The 25,598-nt window shown below is 36.3% G+C and overlaps 1 protein-coding gene across 2 annotated transcripts in view; it reads left to right on the top strand.

Moving 5' to 3' along the window:
• PDCD6IP (programmed cell death 6 interacting protein) overlaps positions 1 to 25,224 on the top strand; it is a 28,355-nt gene extending 3,131 nt beyond the window's left edge. Inside the window, exons 2-18 of one of the 2 annotated variants that reach the window (XM_085051455.1) lie at positions 2,967 to 3,021; positions 4,778 to 4,847; positions 7,961 to 8,088; positions 8,671 to 8,824; positions 12,204 to 12,304; positions 13,993 to 14,124; positions 14,870 to 15,092; positions 15,839 to 15,962; positions 16,663 to 16,840; positions 17,248 to 17,359; positions 18,142 to 18,311; positions 18,975 to 19,223; positions 20,545 to 20,679; positions 21,577 to 21,671; positions 22,977 to 23,109; positions 23,474 to 23,679; positions 24,557 to 25,224. In XM_085051455.1, the coding sequence (XP_084907581.1) occupies positions 2,967 to 3,021; positions 4,778 to 4,847; positions 7,961 to 8,088; positions 8,671 to 8,824; positions 12,204 to 12,304; positions 13,993 to 14,124; positions 14,870 to 15,092; positions 15,839 to 15,962; positions 16,663 to 16,840; positions 17,248 to 17,359; positions 18,142 to 18,311; positions 18,975 to 19,223; positions 20,545 to 20,679; positions 21,577 to 21,671; positions 22,977 to 23,109; positions 23,474 to 23,679; positions 24,557 to 24,725 (2,434 nt within the window). In that variant the 3' untranslated portion in view covers positions 24,726 to 25,224. The remainder of the gene's footprint in view (positions 1 to 2,966; positions 3,022 to 4,777; positions 4,848 to 7,960; positions 8,089 to 8,670; positions 8,825 to 12,203; positions 12,305 to 13,992; positions 14,125 to 14,869; positions 15,093 to 15,838; positions 15,963 to 16,662; positions 16,841 to 17,247; positions 17,360 to 18,141; positions 18,312 to 18,974; positions 19,224 to 20,544; positions 20,680 to 21,576; positions 21,672 to 22,976; positions 23,110 to 23,473; positions 23,680 to 24,556) is intronic. The other variant, XM_085051456.1, reaches the window with a different exon arrangement.
• The last annotated feature ends 374 nt before the right edge of the window (positions 25,225 to 25,598 follow it).

Here is a 25,598-nt window from a genome sequence, read left to right as displayed (position 1 = left end):
ACTTTTTATTTTGTGGAAGAAATTAAGTGGGTTGCAGCTGCATTTCTTAGACAAGGATTGACCAGTAAAGCTTGAGAATGGGTGGTGTGCTGTGGTTCAGATGCTGAATGCAAATGCTTCTCTTGGAGAAGCATTTGAGATAGACTGCCTCTTTTCACTGGGTAACTGGGTAAGACCTCAGCCTGCTTCCAAGCTTTCTTTGTTTTGTGAGAATCTGAGTGTTCTGAAGGTGATGTAGGTGAGCTTGGTACAGATGTTTCCCCTTAAATTCTGTCATAGCAGATTTGATTTAGTGGTGTTTTTCTTTTTTTTTTTTTAGTTCTGAGTATAATTATAGCTTCAAGGGATTCTTTGCTTCCTTCAATATTAAAGATAGCCTGGACTTAATTTCCTTTTTCTGGAGACATGGAATACTGGTGCAAGTTTAATTGGTTTAATTTTGCTAACAACTCCCACAGTTGCTTTTAAAAAAGAAAAACGGGAGAAAGAAGGGAAGTGAGGAGCAGTCAATAGTTTTATTTTGAATGCTCAAGTTCTCTTAGGGCTGAAAGTTGCAGTTATGGTTTCCAGCTGTGAGTTCAGGACTCTGGTTCTTATCTTGAAGAACAAAGACAGATCTTTGCTCTTTTTGATGTTCTTTTGCAGGAGATTTTTCTTTATGATTCTTTGGAGGAGGAACAGTATTTGAGTTTCTTAATGCAATACATGTGTTTTGGTTAAATTCTAATTTAAACCTTGACTTCCTACTCATTTTTTGCTAGCATTTAGGAGTGTATAATGCCTGTTTTGATGAGAGATTACTGTATTTTGAGCACTGGATCTGTGTTACTAACATCTGTCCCCCTTTAACTGCTGTAGTTGTAGTTTCTCACTGGCACAGCCAAACACAACGCTTATCTTGTGTTATGCCTTGTGTTCTTTGTATCTTGATAGTTAAATTACTGTAAATTTAGTTTTAAATGACACCTTCGTGGTTATCCTCATGTTTTGTGTGTAACTGACTTGCACACCCATTGTGGCTTTTCTTTCTGGAGTTATTTTCTCGTTTTGTACTGCTAGTTTTGTGCTGTTCTGTGGTTAACGTCTTCATTTACCATTTTTATATGTTTAGTTTATGCATGCTGTTACATTTATGCCATATATATTTATAAAACTAAAGAACTTGACATGTTTGTGTTCTGGGTTTTTTTTTTAGTCTGCAGTGTTTTAAAGGGTTCTTAAATCTTGAGTAGAATTTCAAGTTCTCAAATAAGAAATGACATCACGTGCTTAAAATAATAAGGAAAATAATAACATAAATTCTGAACTTGTTTAACCAACTGAAAAAAGCCCTATTTAGGAGGAGTACACACCTCTCTGGCTTATTTTGTCTGTGGTTATGCTGACAGACAAAGAATAGTCTGTTTGCAGGGAGCCAAGGCTTGGGCACACCCGGCTTTGCAAGGACATTGGACAAGCTTTGCTCCTTTACTCCATCCTCACGGTAGATCAGGGCAGTGTAATCGTGGAATGTGGGAAGACAGCTTGGCTTTAGTGGCTTTTGGTTAACAAATTAAATTGAGGCAAGAGCAGACAGCATGCAAAGTCTCCTTTTCTTTGTGATACTGTGTGAAAACAAGTGTGTTGAGACCAGACGAAGGCAATGAAGGAAGTATATTTAAATATATAGGTTGCAGTGATTTTCAGGGCTAGTTATTATTTTTAACTATACCCTTCACATACTTGGTAAATTGTTTAATCTTGATTAAACTGCCATCATAGTAAATATCTGCAGACCTTTTTTTTAACTTACAAGCAATTTCTTTCAATTCAGTTATTAGTGGCAGTCCTGTTGCCATTGCAGATTATTTTAGTTTTTGATATGGCTTAGTATATTGTGTCTTAAATTGCAGTGGTTCAGTTGAAGTCAGAAACCTGTAGTCTTATATGCATCAGCAGATAGAATTAACTGAAGAATACAGTAACACTATTTTTGTTGTATATGAGTTTTGGAAATTCTTATTGGGCTTTTAAACAAATGGTTGTTGCCTGTACAACACAGGTGTTGTACATGAGTCTCATGCTCTGATGTTATGAGTATTTATTAATGTAAGGAGCCGGGAACAATGTTATGAACAGGAAGAATAGGAAACAGGCTTCACATGTTATGTGTTCTTAGCAGTTTAAAGGTTTCATATTCTGCATCCAGCCTGTCATGTTTAACAAGTGGTGCAGGTGTAGGACACCCCTCAGGAAAATTCTGGATTCCTTACTGTTGCCTGGATAGATTGTGAGGTACTGTGCTATACTCACTATATTATCTTTTTGGCGTCCTTTCCTAAACATTTTCCTCTGTGACTAGACAAAATACTGGCACAGAGAAATTGTGATTTTAATTCACTGTGACTGGTAGAATATATTCCAATGAAAATTAAGTTTACAACTTAAAACTTTTATCAAGGAGTAGTCTCTCCAATTGGTACTGTGCTAGGCAAATGGCATCTATTTCAAAGACATTGAAATTGGGTTATAATGTTCAGATCAAGAGAGTACAGTGTATCATGTTAATAATATGTTAAATGCTGTAATTAATTAACTTTTGCAGCATGACTTAATGTACTCAATGTCTGCCTATATGTATACAGGGACTCCTTTGCATGATACTGTTCTAATCCACCATCCATCAGGTGGTGATATCTGGGTGGGCTTTGTCTGTGATACTGTTTTAGTTCTGACTGAGACAGGGTTCCCATGTTATCTGTGAAAATCTGACTCCTGTTGAACTTGTTCCTCTACTGAAAAAATCTCTTCAGACAGAAATTCTGTCTGTCCTGCAAATCCTCCATTGCTACAAATGAGCTTCTCAACTTGTGTGTAGGATTTTTGTGCCCTTTTCTCTACCTTACATTCCAGTCTAATAAACCAACACCATTAATTTAATTTATCTAATAGCTGTGTGTTCCTTTTCTCTTTTTTTTTTTTTGTAGATACTATGATCAGCTGTGTTCAATTGAACCAAAGTTTCCATTCTCTGAAAATCAGGTAAGAAGACCTACCAAACCAGTAAACTGAATCATGGCACTAACAGTGTATGACTTCCAAGCTTGTAACTAATCCTCTAACAAGTACTTTTATTGAACAAGACATCTAATCTCTTTGAGCCTTATTTTCCTAATCTCTGTTTAGTTTCTAGTCAGTGCTCACACACAGTCTGTGCTGAAGCTTCACCTCTAGTGGCCGCAGTTGCCTTTGTTTTACAGATTGAGAAACATTTTGGTTTTGGCTAGTGATCACTGTGGTCTAGGGCAGAAAGAGTTGGGCTGTGCTGATTCCTCTTCAACTCTGCTTTCCAGGAAGTCTGTTTCGTACTATGTTCTAAAGGCTTTTAAAATCATGATTTCTATGGGAAAACCTGTAGAAATGGATAGAATATGATCTTTGCTTTTTAAAGCAGGACAGATGTTTCATTCTCAACAGTTAACAGAATAATCCATTTAAGAGTTTATCACTTTATTCCTGCCTCTGCATGATGCAGTTTTTATACAGGTATGGCATTCATTAGGGTTTGGGGTTTCTTTTCCTACCTTTTTTTTAATAATCATGTATCTACAGAGAAATTTAGCTTAACTTCTATCTATTGAAGGCTTCTTCAGGTGGACACAGGAATAGATCTGTAGGCTCCTGTATTTTGGGTTTTCTTTCAATGTGTTTACAAATATAACATAATTTATATTTCTCTACTCATCAAATCATATTTAAATGATGTTATGATTAAAAGGAAAATTTCCTTTCAGTGTTACAGGTTATAAGTAAGGGAAATAATTTTAATCTGTTTCTAATTTCTTCATGAGTTTTGCATGTAGATGCTTTCACTTGTAGCCAAGAAGTGCACTTTTGTTTTCAGTGAGCAAATGTTTTGATAGAGTAACCTACAAACCCTGGGACAAAGAAAACTGGAAAACTTAGAGAGATCTGCATATCTGTAAACTGTTCCACTCAAGGGAAGATGTAGTCAGTGGAAGCAGCAATGCAGCTGGGGACCAGAACATCCTGCATTAGCACTGCTACTAGAGGACTGTCAAGCAGTACTGTTGCACTTTCTGTAGTAGTTCTCCCTGAGTACTTTAGACTGAGGAAGTTTGCCATCTTTTCTGGTTTGATACCAGTTGCTTGCAATTAGTTGATCAGCTGAATAAGGAATCAAACTGTGGAACATGAAAGCAGATTTTATGAAGTATTTGCATTGCCTATGAAGTATGTGCTGGAAGTATAAATAAAACACACTGTTTTTACCTGCACTCTTTTCCTGAGGGCATTTCCTAATAATGCTGCTATTGAATTCACTCATAACAATGAGTGGATTTTGGTATTGCACAACAGATTCACATACACTGGTAATTTGGCACGCTGCAGACTGCCTGGTTGGATGGTTTTCTTAAATTGTGATTATACCAACTGATCAGACTTACTGGGAGAGGAATATCTTGGTTTGAAAACAAATTTATCTGATGCTCGGAATATGAACAGATCTGAAAGGTAATTCTGAGAATTACTGTCTTGTCTACTTGAAATGTTTTGAGCAAGCTAACAAGGAAAAAAAGGTAGGATAATTTTTGTTTTGAATAACTCTTGATTCCCTGAAACTTCCAGGATGTTTGTAATGTTACAAGTGAATGAAAGGTTTTATGCTATTAGAATATAAGTTAATAATAATAATACAAGATAAAATCTGGGATATTTTAAGAAGATTTTGTATTTGATTTTGAAGGTAACGATCTTTCTTTTTCACAACTTTCAGGTCTGTGTAACATTTACGTGGAAAGATGCTTTCGATAAAGGATCACTTTTTGGAGGATCTGCCAAATTGGGTATGTGAATGTACCAAAAAATCAATTATTAATGATACTAAACTTTGAGAATACTTTTGTATAGGTGAATTGATAAGAGTATTTCTAGCATTCTCAACATAGCTTTTAATGAGTTCACCTGTATTAGTAATGAATTAATCACTTCAGCGTTGGTAATGAACAAATAAGCACCATGCAAGTAATTTTTGTAAAATTGAGATTTAATTATACATTTCCAGAGGCACAAATAGATGTGTAGTCTGATAGTAGTTGTACTGTCTGCTTCTCATACTTTTTCTGGGAACAGCCCCAATTGATACTAATCAAAGGTGTTCAGTAGATTTTGGGTAATCCAGCTCTTTCTGTTCTAAATGAGCAAGATCATTATGAATTGTGCTTGTGAGTGAGCGAGTCCCCTCCAGAAGGGGAGTGATGGTAGCTGGCTTCAGTCACCTAGTCTTGATACGACATTTTGTTCAAGAGAATAGAATTATTTGCCTGTGCTGTGAAATTACTCTTCTATCACTTCTTTTTAAAATACTTTCATGCAAATTTGAACACTTGGAAAGAAAAAAAAAAATTGTTTCCTGCAAACACAAGGAGTTTGGATCTGATTTGGTTTAGTCATATAGGGACAATTCTGCACTGCAAATTCAGGGTCATGAAATCAATGTGGAACACTTGCCAATAGAGGAGTAAGACTAAATCCTTTGGAGTAAGTGAGGAGCTGTTCAGTCATGTGTCATCATCCTTTAGTATTTCTATTTATACCTAAGTGTTCATCATGATTAGCATTGCAAGATGACTACTGCCATTTTGAAGCTCCAGACAAAGCCTGAAAAAAATCTTTGAGTCTTACTTTTTATTTTTATTAAAGTTTTTGCCTCCTTTATGTAGCTCTCTGTTAGCAGCTCTGGCAGTCTTTGCTGTTTTCTGTGTTCTGAATGCACATGCTAACAGTTGTGCTTGTGTGAACTATGTGTGTAACAAGACACCACGTAGCTGTGCATAGTCAGGTGATCCTTACTTTCTGTTCCAGCTGTTGTAAGAAATCCTGGGTAATTGGAGACTGTGCTGAAGATGCTCTGTTGTTTTTTTGGGGTTTTTTTATTTTGTTTTTTCCGCAGAATTTGGTTCATTCTTTCTCCTTTGGGGCTAACATCTAATGAGGATTGAATCTGTTTCATATGAAGTTCAGGCTGTTTAGTTATAATTTCTAGTCTGTGAATCGCCAGAGATTTGTAATAATTGTGAGAAAAAAATCAGTAACCATAACATTTGAATTTGAATAAATGTGATGTTACTGCAGCTTGAGGAAGCTTGCTGGTCTGGAAGTTAATTACATACTAGTCTAAATAATCTGTGAGGTAGATGGCCAGAGATTTATACAGCAGTCTATGTCAAATATCAAAGAAATTCTTAACTGAGATGTGAGTAATGCTCAGTTAACAAGCAATGGGATAAGGGTTATTTTGAAGCTTTAAAGCAGATCTTGATAGAAAGAAATTTAACAAAAGGAGATCAGAAGTGGTGGTGAGTATTCTTAATGTAAAGCAAAGCTATCAGTAACCAAGGGAGCAGAATTTCTCTTGGCTTCTAAGAGGAGTCTCCAAATAGAAATTCAGTGTAAAAGGCCTGAGACTTCTGTGGGAAAAAGATGCAGGGATGTGACTTGAGAGTTCTTGCTCTTGCTGTGGTGCTGAACTGTTTGCTTCCCACCTTCCCCTGGATCCCAAGTCTGTATCACAGTGGTGGCTGACAGATACTGTGACTGCTTGAAAAGTGACTGAGTTCACAGCAAGGCACGTAGTCTGAAATATGTTGACTAAGTTAATAGGTGCTATAAACAGATGAGTCTGTGGAAAATCTATATTGTTAAACAGCTGTTCTCACTGTAGTAAATCACACTTGAGGTGCAGTCCAGAGTGTAAAGTACTTCTGCACTTCAGAAACTTTAAAACCATATATTTTTAAAACCAACCATTTCCTTTTTCATGTTTTAAACTTTTCAGTGTTGTTGTCTAAGTGTACAAGATTTTATTTTTAGAAAAATTCTGGAAAAGAAATGTAGAGAAGGGAGATTATCTAGATAAATTACTATTCTCACGATGACAAAGTGACTGTGTAGCTCACTTGAAAACAAATGGGAAAATTGGCACATCAGATTTAGTCCTGCTTGTCCAAAAACTTAGTGCAGGTTAGTGAGTGCTAAGTTAGAATCTTCAGAGGTGTGTTAGATACATATGTAGCTGTTTAAGGAGGCTGGATGTCCTGAAATGAAACAAATATCTTTAGTACCTTCATGTTTTAAGGATAAGTGTACCTGGGATTGTGAAATTGAAAATCTACTAGTTTTCACTTCTGTATTCTCCAAGAGGAGTGTCTAGACACTTTTAAACACTAGTAGGTGACTAATAACTGCAGTATTTGGTTTGTCAAGCACTTGCATAGGGCAGGTAAGCTTTTGAAAGGCATCAATATTCAAAATGGTTCCTGTTTAGGTATTTCTAGTTTTAGAAGTGTGGGCTCCATCCTCTGGGGCTCTGAAGTAGTGCAGGAGTCGCTTCTGAACAGGCTACACTGCTGTTTAGTGAGCTCAAATTTTAATTAAATGCTTAACCGTTTCAGTACATGTATAATGAAGATATTTGTCAGTTCAGCCTGGAACAATAGCTTTAAAAGTGAAAAATTCTCTACATATCAATAGATAGAAAACAAAACATGTAAAAGTCTTTGTAACTGGGCAGTTATTGCAAAGTGATCAATGTGTGGAAGTTTGTATTTCAGATGACCTCTCAGTAATGCCTCAAGAGCCAAAAAGCCACACTCTAGTTAGACAGACTTTGAAATTATTTTGTATACATTTTCATGCTACTGCTTTTATGCATTGTGTTGCTTTCTGTAGTTTCTCACATGGAAGCATTTTGTCAAAATACTAAATTAGACTTTACAAAGCCTTCAGAATGAAGATGACTTAGACTTTAAAAGTTCAGTATGATTGGGGTTTTGTTGGTTTTTACTTGAAACTGTTGATACCTTCACTGATAGTAGTAATGTTGGCCTCATCTGTAGGATGCTAGGGAACTGAAGTTTATTTTCTTAACAGTCTGGCTAACTGTCTGTCTATCCTGCAGCTCTGGCAAGTTTGGGTTATGAGAAGACCTGTGTTTTGTTCAACTGTGGAGCACTGGCAAGCCAAATTGCAGCAGAACAGAATCTGGACAATGATGAAGGACTAAAAGCTGCAGCTAAGCACTATCAGGTACAGAGGTTCCCTGCATCTGTTTATCTAATTATGAATTCAGAATTAGCATTCTTAAAACATCAAATAAGTATCTCTCAATTTTAAAACTATATATGCACGTATAAAAAATATATATGTGCGTGTTTTCCTGCTCTTAATTACAAAGATGAATTGGCTGTGTAGCTGTTCTTGTCTCATATTTATTCAATTTGGAGGATATAATTCTATACAGTTCCCCATACTCCTTCCCTCAAGCAAGTTGGTAATTAAATCTTCAGCTTAAGATTTAATAATTTTAGCTATTATAAATTTTATTTTTCACAAGTTATGCAGTAATAATCTTTCTGGAATGGTTTAAAATCTTAGGCTATTAGGTGTAACCAAGATACCATTATTTATTGTCTGTCATAAGTGTTGCAGTATAAGTGGCTGCAACAACAGGAGGTCACAAGGAGTTGTTTTTAGTGGCTAAAAAATAAATGGGAGACCATATACCAAAGAAACTTTTTTTTTTTTGTGTTCTTACATGTATTATATTTGTTAGCAAGAAAATGTGTATGAAAAAAATGGATGATTAATATGTTATTTTGTTTTACTTAGTTTGCTAGTGGTGCTTTTCAACACATTAAAGACACAGTTTTGTCAGCTTTGAATCGAGAACCTACAGTGGACATCTCTCCAGACACAGTTGGGACTCTCAGCCTTATTATGCTGGCTCAAGCCCAAGAAGTCTTTTTTTTGAAAGCAACAAGAGGTATATTTTAGTTTTTGACTTGTGTATTTAAGTGCACATTACAACTTCCACACTTAGAAGTTTAAGTTACTAAGAGCCTGTGAAGGGCCTTTCAGAAGTTTTTATGCTTGCCTTTACTGATTCTTCCCATGCTCCTTGCAGGTCGTTAAACCCAAATTACAGATGTCCCTTAAGAATTTGTCTAAGGTTCACCTGATAATGTGGTTCTTCTGTCTGCTTTATGTCCAAAGCCATTAGTCTTTCATATTGACACAGGATATTGCTGGATTATGTTTTTTCCATTCTGCCTTGGAAACAAAAGACATTCTCTGAAAGAACTGAGAATACTAAAAATGGTGCATAAGGGGTTTTGCAAGTACTCCCCTCCTCCTCTGTCTAGGGAGTGATTTTATAAGATTTTAGAAAGAAATGACTGTGCTAGAAATAAAGGAAATTTCCTAAGAGTTGAAGAGAAACAAATTCTGTTTGGTTGGTCCTACTTTTAACAGAGGAACTCTTTGACCAAGTCTAACTTTTATAATGCCCAGCTGATCTTGGAAAGGGAAATTCTACAGGTAGAACAAAAAATTATTTGCCTAGTTGTTAAGGGTTGATTGTGAAATACTCATTTGTCGCTGTTGAGCAGCTAACAGAGTAATGAAGGCACCAGTTCTCAGTGGCAAGAAGGAATGACCTTTATTGTTTTGATTTCATCATATATATAGAGTATTCAAAGGTCACCTAGATTGGTTGGTCAGAAGCCTTCCCCTAGGCCTGATTGGCCAGGCCTGCACCGTCCAAGTACTGGGACACTGTTCCAATGACATCCAAACTTTATCTTTATTTACAAAACACAAGAAAATTCTCATGGGAAAAGCCTGTGCTAGCTACACTCATTCAAAGTCTAAGGTGTCTTAATACAACTGTTAGAGAACTTGTGGAATGGTACTGTCTGTGATAGAAAAGTTCTTACTCTTCTGCTTTTCTCTCTTTGTTCAAAAAAAGTTGTGCATCTAGAAGTTACAGATATCTAAAAGTAGAACTAAGGACATAGAGGTCATAAGAGATTGCCCACAAATGGCTCGCTCTCCTGACATAATTTGGAATACTTTGGTGGAAGACATGGATTATCTGAACTGGAATGTTTCTTATCTTCACTGGGAAGATCCATGAAAATTCTTGTAGCCTTTCTGCTTTTAGGAAAATCTCAACAAGAAACTATTGTCCTTCAGCCAACTGATAAATTATGTTTGTCCTTTATCATGCTGGTAGCTGTATTTTAGTCTCTGGCTATTTGGACATTGAAGTAAAGTTGTGTAACAAATGCCTGAAATGTTTCCTTAAGGAAAGGAGAAGGTGCTTCCCTCGTTTTGTGTGACAAGTAGATTGTCACCCTCTTGACTTCTTCTTTTCCAAAACATGAAAAAGACAAAGCAAGGCAAATCCAAATCCCAGATGTGCCCAGGGAACTGAAAATTTTTGTGATTATGCCTAAGACCACAATTCTGACAATGTTTGAAGGACAGCAAGGTTAATAATCATCTGATTATGAAGGCTGTAGTTTTTGCTGGATTTAGGTTCTTTTGCCTGGGGGGAAAGACATTTTATGAAGAATCATGTTTGACAACATGATTAACTTCAAAAACCTATTTTTCAAGCACAAGTCCTTCAAAGTTAGATTTCAAGACAGAAATTAAGCTTCTTGCTGCATTGACTATGTACGTTACTTGGAATTTTCTGGGTTTTTTCTCATGTGAGACAGTTCATTTATCAGGTTACCAGCTATAATGGTATTTCTGATAGAACTCAGCTTATTTAGAAGTTGAAAGAAAGCAGAAGTATTTGGCAAAAGCCAAATTGGTCAGTCATATCTAACTTCGTTACATAACTACAGATAATTTCTTTAATTTCTGAGCCTTTTAAAATGTTTTCTTTAAGTGTCTTTAAGTCTGCATGTTTGCTTTTCTGAATCAAGGCTTACATTGTAACTGCAATATTTTAAAGGTACCTGAGTGAAATCTACAGCTTCTGATGGTCAACGATATGTTCTGAGTTATCTGCATGGACAAATGAGTCTCCTCTAACATTTTCTTTGTTTATGGAAATGTAGTTAATATGCCAGTATTTTTTCCTTACTTATTGCTTCAGCTGTAGGAAGGAGGATGCAGCTACTTCGCATTTGGTGGGGCTAGAAAGAAAAGTTATTTACATTTTTTTGTGTGGTTTCATTTTATTAAATATGTAGTGCACCAGACCGGAACATTCTAGCAAAGAAGTGATAGATCTCATAAACTCCTTTCTCCCAGTTTGTCCTCTAAATTCTGTTCTACAGGGGAAAGATCTTTCTGGCATACCTTAAATATGTTTACCTCGCTAAATCTATTACATCACAGCTCATGTCTGATATGTTGTAGATAGATGTGTGAGAATGCTGATATGTGCAGACCACTTAGACATTCTTTTGGTTGAATTTTGGCAGTTAAGCATACTCTGTGGAATTCCTAATCTCTCCATAGTCCATAGTCATGCTTATCAGTATGTCAGTACCTAAGGGTCACCTGAGTCAGAGAGTGCTTGTTTGTAAGGACAGCTATGTAGAGTGGACAGCCAGAGTTTGTATTGATCGCCTGCCTTCCCATGAAGATAACCTCTGGCCTGCACTAGCAATAGTGCATATATCCTTTATAAAAGGAGATAGAGAGTTGCAGAATGTTCCTATTGTAGCAGTTTTGGCTTCAGGAAGAGGGTGAGGATGTGAGGCAGGAAATGTCATGCAGGTGGGTACATACACTCTGATAGGAAGTAGTGTATATGACTTTGAGGAGCTGTGGTTATTTATGTCTAGGAACAGTGTTTCTATGTTTGCTGTAAGCCACAGTGGTGTGGACTGCAATGGAAAGGACCAGTCCCTTCACTTCTGTTGCAGTTTTTCAGAGTCCTGACATGGAACTGGGTTAGCTCCTGCTGAAAATTAAAATCTATTTTGCTAAGTAGATTTCAGCTAAATTCTTTGATTTTGGCTGCACAAGTGCTTGTGCTGGCACAAGGAAGGCCTGGGAACAAAGCTGCCAGAGTTATGAGTGAGATTGTTGTGGCTTTTTGGCAGTTTACCATTGGTTTGAGGTAAAGCATCACTCTTAATCCTGCATAAATGCTTGCAGCTGCCAAAAGGTTTCTTGCACCACTAACTGAACCTTCGGTGTCATGATTGAAGTAGAAATTCTGGAAGCTGCTGCCGGATGTCAAGAGAGAAGAATGGGATCCCATCTTTGAGCTGTAATGTAAAGCTGTACCTGTAAAATGCAGTTACTGCTGCTTGAAGATGAAATAAGCACCTGTTCAATTGTAAAACTGATGATGATCTTAATTGTTATGTGTTTTTTTTCCTTGTTCCTCTCAGATAAAATGAAAGATGGTATCATAGCTAAACTAGCAAATCAAGCTGCGGATTACTATGGTGATGCTTACAAACAGTGTCAGTATAAAGATACTTTGCCCAAGGTTAGTAACTCATGGAAATAATGTGGGATCTGTGGTTATTGTGAAAAACTGTTATTATTTATGATGTACTTAATGAAATACACTTAAAATATATATCCTCAAGAAAAGCTGACATATTGCCGCTTTTAAGGGAAGTGAACCTGTAATTTGAAAAACAGTGGAAAATCGAAGGGGCAAAAGAATGTGGGGGTTTTTTTATAAGTAAAATCTCATTACATAATGTTCATTTATTTGTAATGCATTTCATTGAAGTGAACTTGAAATGCTTATAGTGTTATTTAGGGATGCATTCTTAGAACTTAATGCCTTACTAAATCTGTTTTCAAACTAACACTTTCTATTTAGGCTTAATTGGCTTCTAGTCTCAGTGTTTTCATGTGAAATTTGCTCTCATGTTGAGTATGGCACAAATACAGAGGTACTGTTCATTCACCTGTTAGTGACAAACATGACTGGAAGTCAGTGTGTGTCCTCTGTCCTTCTGCCTGCCTTCTCTTGCACACCCAAATCAATCTTGATACTTGTAAAATATCCCAGTTTAATCCTGGCTGTTCATTTGAATGCTGTTGGTTTTGGAAGAGGTGGAAGGATCTTATTCACGTTCTTTGAATGTTTCTCACATAGATGTTATGTTCGTGGTGATTTTTGACAGGCAGTAAGATATAATAAAGCCATTGCTTTAGCTTTTGTTGTTGTGTACCTTTCTAAGCTGTAGATCTGCTCCTTGTTCCAGTTGCAAAGTAATCTGTCGATTGATTATTCGAAAGAACATAATAAGGTTTGCTGCTTAACACTAGCTCTGAAAAGTTACTTATTTAGGAGTGGAACATCAAGGTTGACTGGATGCTTCGAACTCCGGTTGCTAGGCCTTCCAGACAGCTTTGTCTTCCAAATTTACCCTTTTTTTTTAATTTTTATTTTTTTGTCTCTGGGGGAGCAGCAAGTTTGCACAAATGTGAAAAAGCAGGTCTTGGTACCCTGAGGTCTTTAAAACATCACTCTGGTTTTCCAGTGCTCCTTGATTTAAGAAATAAAACAGTAAGGCCAAATCCTTGATCTAAGACCATGTCTGTACTGTGCGCTGCAGCATAATGTTTTCTTCATGTCTTGGTTGGTACTCCTGCAAAGATAAGTGCATTTATATAAAGTCTAAAAATTACTTTTAAGTTGCTTTCCATGTCAATAGTTACTGGTCTTCTTTATTTGTTCTTTCATAATTGTAGTTCCTTTCTTGATAGGCCTGCTGCTGGTTTAAGTGTTTAATTAAAAAACAAATTTGTTTAATTAAAAAACAAATTTAAAACCCCTAGAAGACCTATCTTTCTACCCACCTCCATTTCTAAAGAACACTGTCTTGGCTTTGTCTTGGGGGTATTTGGATGTGTTCTTGCAACTGTCCTTTCTAATTCATGCATGCATTTCTAATCTTTGAAGTAAATGTTGTGACTTCATGGCTTGAATTTAAATCACGGTTCATCTTAAGTAATGGACACCCAAGAATTTTGCAACAGTGGATAAAAAAATATTCAACCCATGCAAAGTCACATGGTCTCTGACATTTACCTCTAATGTTTTAACCTATCTAAACCATTAATTGGGTGATTCTAATTTCCTTTTCTTCTTCCTTTTTCTTCCTGCATCCCATGTTGTCTGTGGTGGTTAATGTGGTTGGACTTTCCCCTGGTCAGTATTTTTATTTCCAGGAGGTGTTTCCTGTTCTGGCTGCAAAGCACTGCATTATGCAGGCCAATGCAGAATATCATCAATCTATCCTGGCAAAACAACAGAAGAAATTTGGTGAAGAAATTGGGAGGTTACAGGTGGGTAGCTTTCTTCTCCTAAAAATATAGAAAAACTTTAAATCCTGAAAAGCTAGCTCAGAGTTCTGAAATCCAAATAACTAAGAATGAATGTATTCAGAAATTGTTGAGCGTGTGTGTCACATGAATCAAATTATTATCAGCTGCAAAGATGAAAGGTACCTTTCTAACTTTTATAAAGACATATTTTAATGATTTTTGGGCAATTTGATACTGCTTGACGTGTAAAGTCTCAATGTTTGCATAGGCTATGATAGATTTGTTAATAAATTTTCCTAGTTCTTTTGCTGCTGCCCTGCTTTAAATGAGTAATTTTTAAAAATTGTACAAACAGTTCTCTTTTTAGTCATAATAGTTTTCTTTCCCCTATATCTGGTTTCTAGAGGGACTCAGATACAGATGTTGTAATGAGTAAGGTCTTCTCATGTTTTAAGTACACTAGAGAAAAAAAAAGTCTAAAATAAGCTACTTTCTTCAAGTCCCCTGATCCTTTGGAAGATAAATGCATGAAATGGTGCTTCAGCTGATTTGTGAAGAACCATGTGCACTATGTATCTGTTGATATGCAGGAGAGTTGACAGACTTGCAGAAGACAATTGTGTTGACATATTGAAAATTACCATTATTTATCAACTTCATGCAGGATGGAGCTTGAAACTTTTTTGTATGCTCATCTGTTTTCTTAAGAATATCTTAAAGGTAGAAAGAGAAGTTACTATTTTAACTGTATTTTAAATTTTTTTAGCATGCAGCAGACTTAGTGAAAACAGTGGCATCTCGCTATGATGAATATATAAATGTTAAAGATCTGGTTGACAAAATCAACCGTGCACTTGCAGCTGCCAAAAAAGACAATGACTTCATTTACCATGACCGAGTACCTGACCTGAAAGATTTGGAGTCCATTGGAAAAGCCAGTCTTGTGAAGTCTACTCCAGTTGTTGTTCCACTCAGTCAGAAATTCACTGGTAAGCGAAGTGTGTGGAGTGCGCAGTATAATTGTTATCTTGTGAAACACATAGCCAACAAAGTTCATTTGTACCATGCAAAAATAAACATTTACTTTTTGCATTGTATTAAGTGTGCAGCAGTGTTTTTGAAATTGCTGTTTTTCTTCTCTTGTTTGTTGTTGCTGTTCTTGATGATAAGTGTAATAAAGCATAGGTTGAAAATTCTTACCTGAAATGTACAATTCTCTTAAAGATCTTTTTAAGACTTTCTCAGCAATTATATTTTCTATATTAAACCAATCATTTTAATTTCAGAAGGAACAGTACTATAGGGGACAGTGTGAAGTTGTACAGTATTAACTAACCTAGTTGCTGGTCTCCCATAAAGTTGAAAAATTTCAGTTTGTTGGCTGTACAGATAAGCTGTGAAAAAATTATTCTGTCTTCCCTTTCTCATCTTTTTCGTTTAAAGAAACAAAATTAGAAATGAAGCCTTAAGGAAAATCTGATTTGTAACCCTATAATTGTTTTAAATATATTGTCTTTAAATTATTTCTATCTCAATTTCAGCCTTAAAAACTGAAATTTAAAGGCCTTTAAAAATAGATTTTTGTTTTTAAGACATCTTGGGGAGTAAGAGGAAAGTCTCTTAAACTGTTTAGGTCAGTCTCTGTAGTACAACCTGTATAAAAAAGCTGTGAAGATGTTTGTATGCTTTTACTTTCATGGTGCAGCTTGTGTAATTTATACTACTTTAATTGCAGACCTGTTTGAGAAGATGGTTCCATTGCAAGTGCAGCAATCTGTGAGTGTTTATAACCAGAGGAAGGCAGATCTGGTAAACAGGTCGATAGCCCAGATGAGAGAAGCCACAAATCTGGCAAATGGGTAAATATGGCTTCTTGTAAAGTTTCTCAAGAGGGTTTGTGCATGGTCTATAAGCCCTGGTTGCCTTGCAGCCTGCAGATATCCAGATTATAGCAGTGTTTTTTCATTACTGTATGGTAGACTGGCAAACTTAAACCATACCAGGGGGATTTAAAACTACTTTTCTGTAGGTGTTAAAATCGAAAGTGTTTTAAGAAGTATTATTTATTTGTCTTCCATTTTTCCTCATTTTTTAGCAGTCCCACACTTGCTCAGAAAAAGTTCCAGTACTGTTAATTTAGAAGTATTTTCATATTCCAGTGGTCAGCTTGGTAGTTAACAGTGACTTGATAAACCATACTTTTTCCCAAAAATTTTGTACTTTGAAATAAATAATGATAAAAAATTTGTACCAAGCTGAGAGATAGCAATGCAACTTAAGGCAGTTGTTTCTTTTATCTACCAGACAGTTACTACTTAAAATGTTTGCAATGGCTTGTAAATGCTAAAAGACTAGGATTTCTTTAGCTTTTTAAGAGCTTTGAAAAGTATTTTTAGTGAGGTATACACCAGGAATATATTTAGTGGTTTCAGTTTGAAATTTCAGCTCAGGACTACATTACACTCCAATTCCATTATAATTGACTGTGTGATTGTTCGTTTGGATAGCAGTGTTATTGTCAGGATAAAAGTTGTTTATTTAATGCATTGACTTTTTCAGTGTGTTGGCTTCCCTCAATCTTCCTGCTGCTATTGAAGACGTGTCTGGGGATACTGTTCCTCAGTCTATTTTGAACAAGTCCAAGTCTGTGATTGAACAGGGGGGAATTCAGACTGTTGATCAGCTGATCAAAGATTTGCCTGAATTGCTGCAAAGGAACAAAGAAATTTTAGATGAAGTAAGACCAAAACCTACTACACTAAAACATTCTTAAAATACATCTCCCCTGAAAGTTTCTCTTTAAATGACAGTAGAAAAACTGCACAGTTATTCGAATGCTTGTAACTTTAATAGTGCTTTGAAAAGATGCTATTTAAGTGTTCAGCCTATACAAAAACAGTCCTGACACATATGGATGTTTCCTTACAAATATTTTGTTTTTAAAAGAGTTGGTGGAGAGGGGAAAGCATTGGGAAAACATTCTAAAATTTGGGTGATTTGTCCCTTTCATGCCTGTTTTTTATTTGTCAAATTAAATTTATAAAGGATGTATAGGCAGTTTTTGTTTTCTACACTAGCTGCATATTTTGAAGCTATTATATGTTAAAAACAGCTTACAATGCATGTAACATCTTACTCTTGCAGTCTCTGAGATTATTAGATGAAGAAGAAAATACAGACAATGACCTGCGAACAAAATTCAAAGAACGCTGGCAGAGAACGCCATCCAATGAACTCTACAAGCCTTTGAGGGCAGGTAAGGTCCATGTTTCATGCTTCGGGTTCTGAGGATCCTCTAAAGATGTTCATAGTGTAAATTAAAGTAGTTTTCAGTGCTCTGATATTGTCTATAAATATACCAATTTCAGTTTGAGAGAGGTTATGCCAAAATACCCTCATTGCAGTCTGCACTGTTATTTGGAGCTGAGAGGGGATGTGACAGCAGGGAATTTGCTGCTGCCTTTTTGTCCTTGCTGTGTACATACATCCTAATGTAATGAAAAAATGGCTACCCTCCCAAGAATCTGGTTGCAAATACCTCTTAAATACTTTAGTGTGTTTTTCTTTGTATATGAACCCTTTTGTTTTGTCCCCATCAATGTGTTCTTGTCTCTTTAATTTGGTGTTTTGTTTTGGGTTTTTTTTCTCCAGTAGTTAGTTAAACTACTGTCACTATAGCATGTTTTCTGTGTGCCTGATACATGTGGTTTTTTGAAGCTAACAAGGGACTGATATCACTGCCTTAGTTTTGCAAACTTACAAGGTTTAAATCTGCGTAGTAGCTCAAACCAGTGGTCATTCATATACCTTTGTATGCTTCACTGGAGAATTAATATAGGTGCCTAGTTTATGCACTATTTGAAACATAGCTTGAAGACCTAAGTTTTATATATAATTCTTAATAAATAACTTCATTATGTGCAGGCTGATAAAAATGTAGGAAGACTTACTGAAAAGTACAAAAACTACTCAGGTGCAAGACTTGGATAAAATAAGTTTTGAAATTGTATAAACTCCCTTTTTTCCTTCCACCCCCAGAGGGAGCCAATTACCATAATATTTTGAGTAAAGCTATGCAAGCAGATGGGCAGGTGAAAGAGCGCTATCAGACTCACCGGGATACAATTGCACTTCTGTGTAAGCCAGAGGCAGAGCTCAACGCAGCCATTCCTTCTGCCAACCCAGCAAAAACATTACAGGGAAATGAGGTAAAGCAGTGAAATTTGTCTCTGTTTTGAACAGAAATGCTGTTTGTCTAACAAAGTAAAGTTACATGAATTGATGTGGAAGCTGATCCTTAGCTGCTCTTGTTTCTGTCTCAATTGATACAAGAGGTAACTAACATTTGGAAAAGAAGTTGTCTTTATGTTTAAAATCTTCTTGAGTATAGTTTGTTACATTTAATGGGAAAAAAGTCAATCACCATGGACAGCAAAACTGGTTGACTATTATAAAAGGAGTAATCTTTGATGAATATAAGTATTAGGCAATCACACCAGTTTGCTTTCCAATAAATAAATGTCTCATCTACAGCAAAATTATTATTTTTCTCATAGAAATGATTTGAAGTCCGTGGTTTTTGCTGCCGTCGTAGAATATCCTGTTGGAAGGTGTCTGATCAGCTCAAAAAAAAGACAAACCCCAAACATTTTGCAGTAATTCAGTCTTAGCAAAAGCAAACCTGTAGAACAGAATATAGATTGAGAAATGCATGAAGGTCTTTGGTCACATTTTTGTCCTGGTTTCTCATCGTAAACACATTCATAAACATAGTTAGGCAGAAATGTTACCAGCATCAGTGAGAAGTGCTAGATGGCAGCAGGTTATTAGTACCTCTAAACCTACTAACTTCGGACATTTGTATTGCCTAGGTTGTTAATGTCTTAAGAACTTTGCTGGCCAATCTGGATGAAGTTAAGAAGGAGAGAGAACAACTGGAAAATGACCTGAAATCTGTAAATTTTGACATGACAAGCAAATTCCTGACTGCACTTGCACAGGATGGTGCTATAAATGAGGAGGCTATCTCCGTGACTGAGCTGGACAGAATTTATGGAAGTTATACACAGAAAGTGCAGGAGTCCCTAAAAAAGCAGGAAGAACTTCTCAAAAACATTCAGGTACAACACTGTGCATGTTTTCATTCCCCTTAAGCTAAGAGCAATGATAGTTCTAACTTTCCAGTGCTTTAGAAGTCTCATTCTGATTCTAGTGTGTTTTACTTGTTATTCTGTCGTATGTCAGTTGGTACTCCTTTACTCCTTGATCACTGAAAAATACAGGGATGTCTTTGTGTTCACTGTAAAGAAATCTGAATTTTTAGCAGACTCTCCCACAGCTCCAGTGTAAATTCTCTTGTAAATTCTCTTCTCTTTTCTTAGCACAATTCTGCAGATAGTTTTGTCCTTGAAATAAGCTTAAGTAGCATGTTAAGAAGTTTTTGGGTTTATTTTGATTTTTCTTCTCATTCTGTCTTAACTCTTCCTGGGATTACAGGAGACTTTTCCATAGTGTCTACTAGGAGACATTTTGGGTCTCTGAAAGTACAACTCGGTTTATTCCTAATCGCTCTTTATAATGTGCTTGACTTCCAGCATATGCAAAGCTCATTGAAGTAAAACTTAATAGAATTTCCCAAAGTTTATTTATAAATTCAGTCTTAGTTTGTCAGAGGCAGATACCTGAAACATCTGGCGAAAGAGGAAGCCTTAGTGTTTAGAGAAATGACAATAGCAGCTTGAGTAATGATGGAGACCTTTTCCAATAAGCTAAAAAAAAATTTAAATGACCATATACACCATGTTTAGCAAGGATTTTATATTTGTATATTTTTTATCACAATATACTTGAAAAATCTTCATGGATATTACTGTAATATTTGAATCTTTTGGAGTTCAGGTTTGTTGACTTCTGGCAGTTGAAACAGTCTTTAAGTTTGTTTCTTTATTTTCCTGAAAGAAATGAGATGTAAATAGGTGATCCTTCTGTAAGTTTTCCTCTTCCCTGTCCTTTTAATAGCTTGCCAATGTCAACCAAATTTGAAGTAATGCTTCTTAAAAATACTGACTTTCAGTATGGTTTTATGAATATCAGTGGAAGTTAGTACAGGAGAGAGCTTAATTAGTATAGCCTTGAAAAGTCAGTGTGCAGGATGAGCTTGAAAATTATTAAAGGCAGCCCACAACAGAACAGGTAAGTAGCTGGTGATAGCTACTGCCAGTGAGTTAACATATGTACAGTTCTGAAATACACATTATAATAGTCACTGTGATTGGCACATAGCAAGTATGGAAGTCCAGTGTGCAGATGGGAGGTGAGGAAAAGCAGGTACTGGGGAAAACCGAAGCAGTGAGTAAGAGGAGAAAGAAAACTAAACATACAGAATCTCACCTGGAACCAGCTTGCATTATTTGCACTGTTTATTTGTTCTCTTCTTTTAAGAATGCGCATCAAGATTTTTCAAAGATGAAACAATCAAACAATGAATCGAATTTAAGAGAAGAAGTCTTGAAGAACTTAGCTGTAGCAAATGACAACTTTGTGGAACTTGTAGCCAATTTAAAAGAAGGCACAAAGGTATGGTAATGCTTAAGGGATTGAATGGACTTTTTTTATTTATACAATGAGGTATGAATCAAAAATCATGATAAACTTTGCAGACATGCTAGGTGACAGGTGTATTTTTGAGGATTTTACTACTGAAGTGAGGGCAGCGAGTTGCTTGAATTTTGATTGTTTCAAAAGCTGTGAAAAGCTTCTTTGTTCCTATTTGAAAAGTAAGCTTTCCTGAGCAATAGGGTAAGTTGTTAATTACAGCTGAGTAAATGATGCTGAAGCACCCAGATGAGCCATTTTATCTGAGAAATTATTTCATCTATTCTCCCATGGTATTTAATCCCCTTATAAAATTGGTGTTTTAAACGTTGTTACTGCATACATGAGAAATGTTAAGGAGAGCTGTATTTACCTTGCTTTTTTTGATCTGGGCTTCTGGAAGGTATCTTACTGCTTCTGTATTAAGTATTTTTTGCTGGTTTATTGATAGCTCGTTAGAGGGAAAAACCCAACCTCTGAGATACCTATAGAAATTAATTGCATGGAACTGAGAGCAATAAAATTAAAATAAAATTAAACAATTATTTTGTACAAAAATAAATAATTCATCACCAGAAGTGATCTAGTTTTACTCTGGTTTTAATATGTGTTTTTAGTTGTCTTAAACTGCTTTTATATTTAGGTGCACACAAACAAATCCCCACAAAATTCTATGATATTACAGGGATGGGCAACAACAGCTGACTAACTTTGGTTTTGAAAAGCATAATAGAATGTACTAGCAAACTCTATTAGAATGGCGGGTTCTGGGCACTGTAATAATACAACACCTGTAACTGGATCTATATGTAGAAGTGTGCTAGCATGGAGTCTGAAAGTATTGATTGAGCATATTGTGTTTTTATTTTTCTTTACTAGTTTTACAATGAGCTGACAGAAATCCTGCTGAAATTCCAAAACAAGTGCAGTGACATTGTCTTTGCTCGCAAGACGGAAAGAGATGAACTGCTCAAGTAAGATTTCAATTCAATGTTCTGTTTAAGCATTGCAGAAATGGTTAAGTATTTATCAGACAAAATTTATCTTTGGGAACATGTTTAGTATGGTACTTGATGAAATGAGAAAGGAAGAACAGGTGTGCTAAGCCTATTATTTCCTTTAATGCTAGCCCCACTCTTCTCTCCCCTAGGAAAGTGATAGGAGAAGTAAATGGAAAAATCTACTTTGAAGTCTACTGTTCTTACATGCAGTTCAGCATGAATCTGTTTCATGTTATAATTTCATTCTCTATTGTTTTTGCATACATTTGTTAGTAATTTTATTTTTTTCTTTCCTTTGAGGAACTTCTGATTTCTGCACCCTTCTCCTGCTGTTAATTTAGTTTGAGAAATTAGATGTTTCATCATATGATTGCCTTCCATGTGTTCATTGTGATGGGGAAAAGCATTGGTATTCTACTTCTGCTCTGTAGTCTGCTCTAATCTCATACTTTATCATTGCTTAGATATGTGGGTTGCCTACAATGCCGGGGAGACAAGCAGATTTTGTCCTTCATGTGCAGAAGAATGTTTGATATTGTCATTGTCCCCAACATGAGATCAGAACTAGTATAGTGTGTTACAGATGTGATTCTTAGGCTCTTCTCTTAAGAGGAAGCGTAATTGAAAAGGTTTACTTTTTAATCAATGTTCGTTGGCAAAGCATGTAGCCTTTCGTAGGAAAAGACTAGTTGTTACTAATATTTGGGTTGGTGAAACTACAGGTGTTCTGTACTGGCCATGTTGCAAATAGGATGTTCAGCCCTCAATTTTTCTCTTTCCTAACTTGATCCTTTGTAGAACTGTTATTTTTCATTTGGGCATTGTGCTTGTAAACAAATTCTGAGTTACAACCCCTTCTGCCTTTATTTGGCTTCCCACATTCATGTAATTTGGAAGCTGTTAGGCTGCCTAACCAAGGCAGAGGTCTGAATATCTCACATTTCTAATATGTTTATGTTCAGTGTTGAGGCTGTAGGGTTAGTGTTGATAGCAGTAAGACTCAGCAGAATGTTCTGTCTTCTACTGTTTTGGCTACTTTTGTGATCTATACCCAGTATTGAGTTAGAACATAAAGACATTATTAGAAAATAAATGTAACAGTTAATCAGAGAGTTGGCTAGAGGATGGTTTCTTTGGAAGTGATTTGGACTCTAGTTTGAACTAGCACGGTGATCATGCTTTAAATATTAGACTTTGTTGCATCTTTGTGGCTTAGCTTGCTGCAGCGTATAACGATTCTTAAATGAAGTTGCATGTTTGCTTGTTTGTTTTTAATAGAGATTTGCAGCAAAGCATTGCCAGGGAGCCCAGTGCTCCCTCCATTCCACTGCCTACGTATCAGACCACGCCAGCAGGAGGAAATAAGCCAGCAGCGTCACCGACTCCCACTCCAGCCCCAAGAACCATGGTGGTAAATGCATGCTACTGAATTAGTGGGTTGAAAATACTGGGTCCATACTTGAGAACTCTAAACTGATCTGTAATTTGTCTATATCACTCTTTAATACACTGGTGTAGTTGGAAATGTGTTGAAGTTAAATAGAGGGCAAAATCTAAGGCTTTGCAGAGAGGTGTGTTATGTGCTATTTGTGTTCATAATTTATAGATTTCACATTAAAAGCTTATTGCCTTTTAGATGCTTTGCATTATCAATATAGACTAAATATAGAATGTCTGTTTAAAATGAAAATAAAATCAGTTAATCATATAACCACAGCTTTTGATTCTAAGACTTTGATAAAAAAACTCCAGCTAATTTCACTTTCTCTTGTTAGGGGACTAAACCACAGCCACCAGCACGGCCACCACCACCAGTGATTTCTGCAGCAAGCAGCTCCCCCTCTGCATTAGCACCCTCTGGAACAGCTGCAGCTCCTGCTGCTGCTCCAGCTCCTACTCCAGGAGCCACTGCACCTGCAGTGGGCACGGCACCTTCACAGGCACAGGGACCACCTTACCCAACTTATCCCGGTTACCCAGGGTAAGTTGTGGGAGCACTGAAGCAGATTTTTGTTGTCCTGTTACTTAAAAGCATATTTTTGTAGTGTGGGTGACATTTTAAATTTAGTTATTGTTACAGTTGAAGTTGTGTTTACTGTTTAAGGCAAGGGGTTTGTTTGGTTGGTTTTTTGTTGGTTTTTTGTTTTTGTTTGTTTGGATTTTTGTTGTTGTTTGGGTGGGGGGGGTTTGTTTGTTTTCTTGGGTTTTTTGTTAAGTTTAATCGTGTAACTCTTGTAGGAATCATTTGCTGGTACCTTTTATGGGAGGGTTCATTTTAAGTGTTTACTGTTCATTGTCTTTAAAGGAGAAGGAAAATAGGACTGCATTTCCTTAACTGTGGTTTGTTGGTTATTGCAAACACTTGCATAATCAGTTGGTGGTGTTTATCTCAAAAGTGTTGGCATATCTCATTTTTCAAATCTTTAGCATAATACTAAGATGATGAAAAACACTGAGAAAATTCCAGTCAAGTAGTGTGCTTGCTTCTGATGCTTTTTTCCATCTTCCTGGTGTCATCACAAGGAATTGAAGGCAGCTGTGCTCCCCTTTGGTAGCAGGCTCAGCAAATGTTGAAATATGCACAATGTTATTAAACATTGGAGAATCGATTTAGATCAGTTCTAGTTCCCCCAAGTTGCCTTCACTCCACCTTCTGTCTGCATTTGTGTTCCATACATTGTAATAGTTTTCATGTTTGCTCCTTGAAAGTAACCACACTTCCTGCTGCACACAAAGCAAAATGAAAGGATAGCATTTGTGGAGATTGCATGTCCTTTTGTATCTAATAATGAGCTGTTTTTGCAAGTTAACATCATCAGTGTTTTCAACTCAGGTATGCTTTTTTCCACCCCCCACAGGTATTGCCAGATGCCAATGCCAATGGGCTATAATCCGTACATGTATGGTCAGTATAATCTGCCATATGCACCCTCACCTGTGTATCAAAATCCTGGACAACCACCATATCCGCCACCTCAACAACCTGGATACCCTTTTCCTCAACAGCCTTTTTACCATCAGCAATAATGGCTCTGCAAAGAAGCTCTGCTTGTTAAGATTTGGGAGAAATTGGCAATAAGTGTACTAAAACTTTGGTTAGCTTTGGTTAGTGTACCATACTGAACTGTATGCAGCTATAACTCCGCTCTCTTGTTAACTGCTCCAAAATGTCTAGATCAGTTTTTATTACACTAAACTCTTTGAAAGATCTACTGCAGTGGTTTAGACCATAGACTAATGCCAGAATTCAAGCTTAATTCAGTGGTCTGAAACTGTGCACTACATTTTGGTTAGACCAAAATATTTGTTTGCAAAAATCCTGTAAGTAACAAATAGGTTCAGATAAGAAAAACAAAGCAATGTGTGCACTGGGTGTGATATATTCTACAGAACCATATAGCATTCCCTCCTTTACTCTATTGGTTTGTATTTTTTTTAGTTTAGTTAAAATATGCTATTTTGTCTAATAATCAAGGCCTTGTAAATCATCAGTAAAAAGAAATAAATTACTTAAGAACGGTTTAAACACTTGGCATTCTCATTACCATAAAAATGTGTTTTGTGTGTCTGTAGATTGTTTCATTTGTCCCTTGACTTTCATAACATAAATAAGTTCTCAAGAGTTTAGCCTTACAAGTGAATTTCCACCTCTTTTCCTTGATTCTGTGTTTTTGTGACAGAATCTATAATTAACCGTTTAAGTATTGGTAGGTGAAGTCTTACAGGTAGAGTTTTCCTATAACTTTGAAGTGTATTGGACTGAAATACATTCATTACCATTTTTAAAGAATGGTTACTGTCATCTGCAGGATACTATGTAAAAGAAGAGAGGTCAGGGTCCTCTGACGGGACCAGTGAATAGTTGTTCTAACTTCTGTTTTCCAAAGAAATGTTGGTGGG

This window comes from Lichenostomus cassidix, chromosome 2 (assembly GCF_008360975.1).
Source record: "Lichenostomus cassidix isolate B80296 chromosome 2, HeHo_3.0, whole genome shotgun sequence".
NCBI classification, from domain to species: Eukaryota; Metazoa; Chordata; class Aves; order Passeriformes; family Meliphagidae; genus Lichenostomus; species Lichenostomus cassidix.
This window is presented reverse-complemented; position numbering and strand designations above follow the sequence as displayed.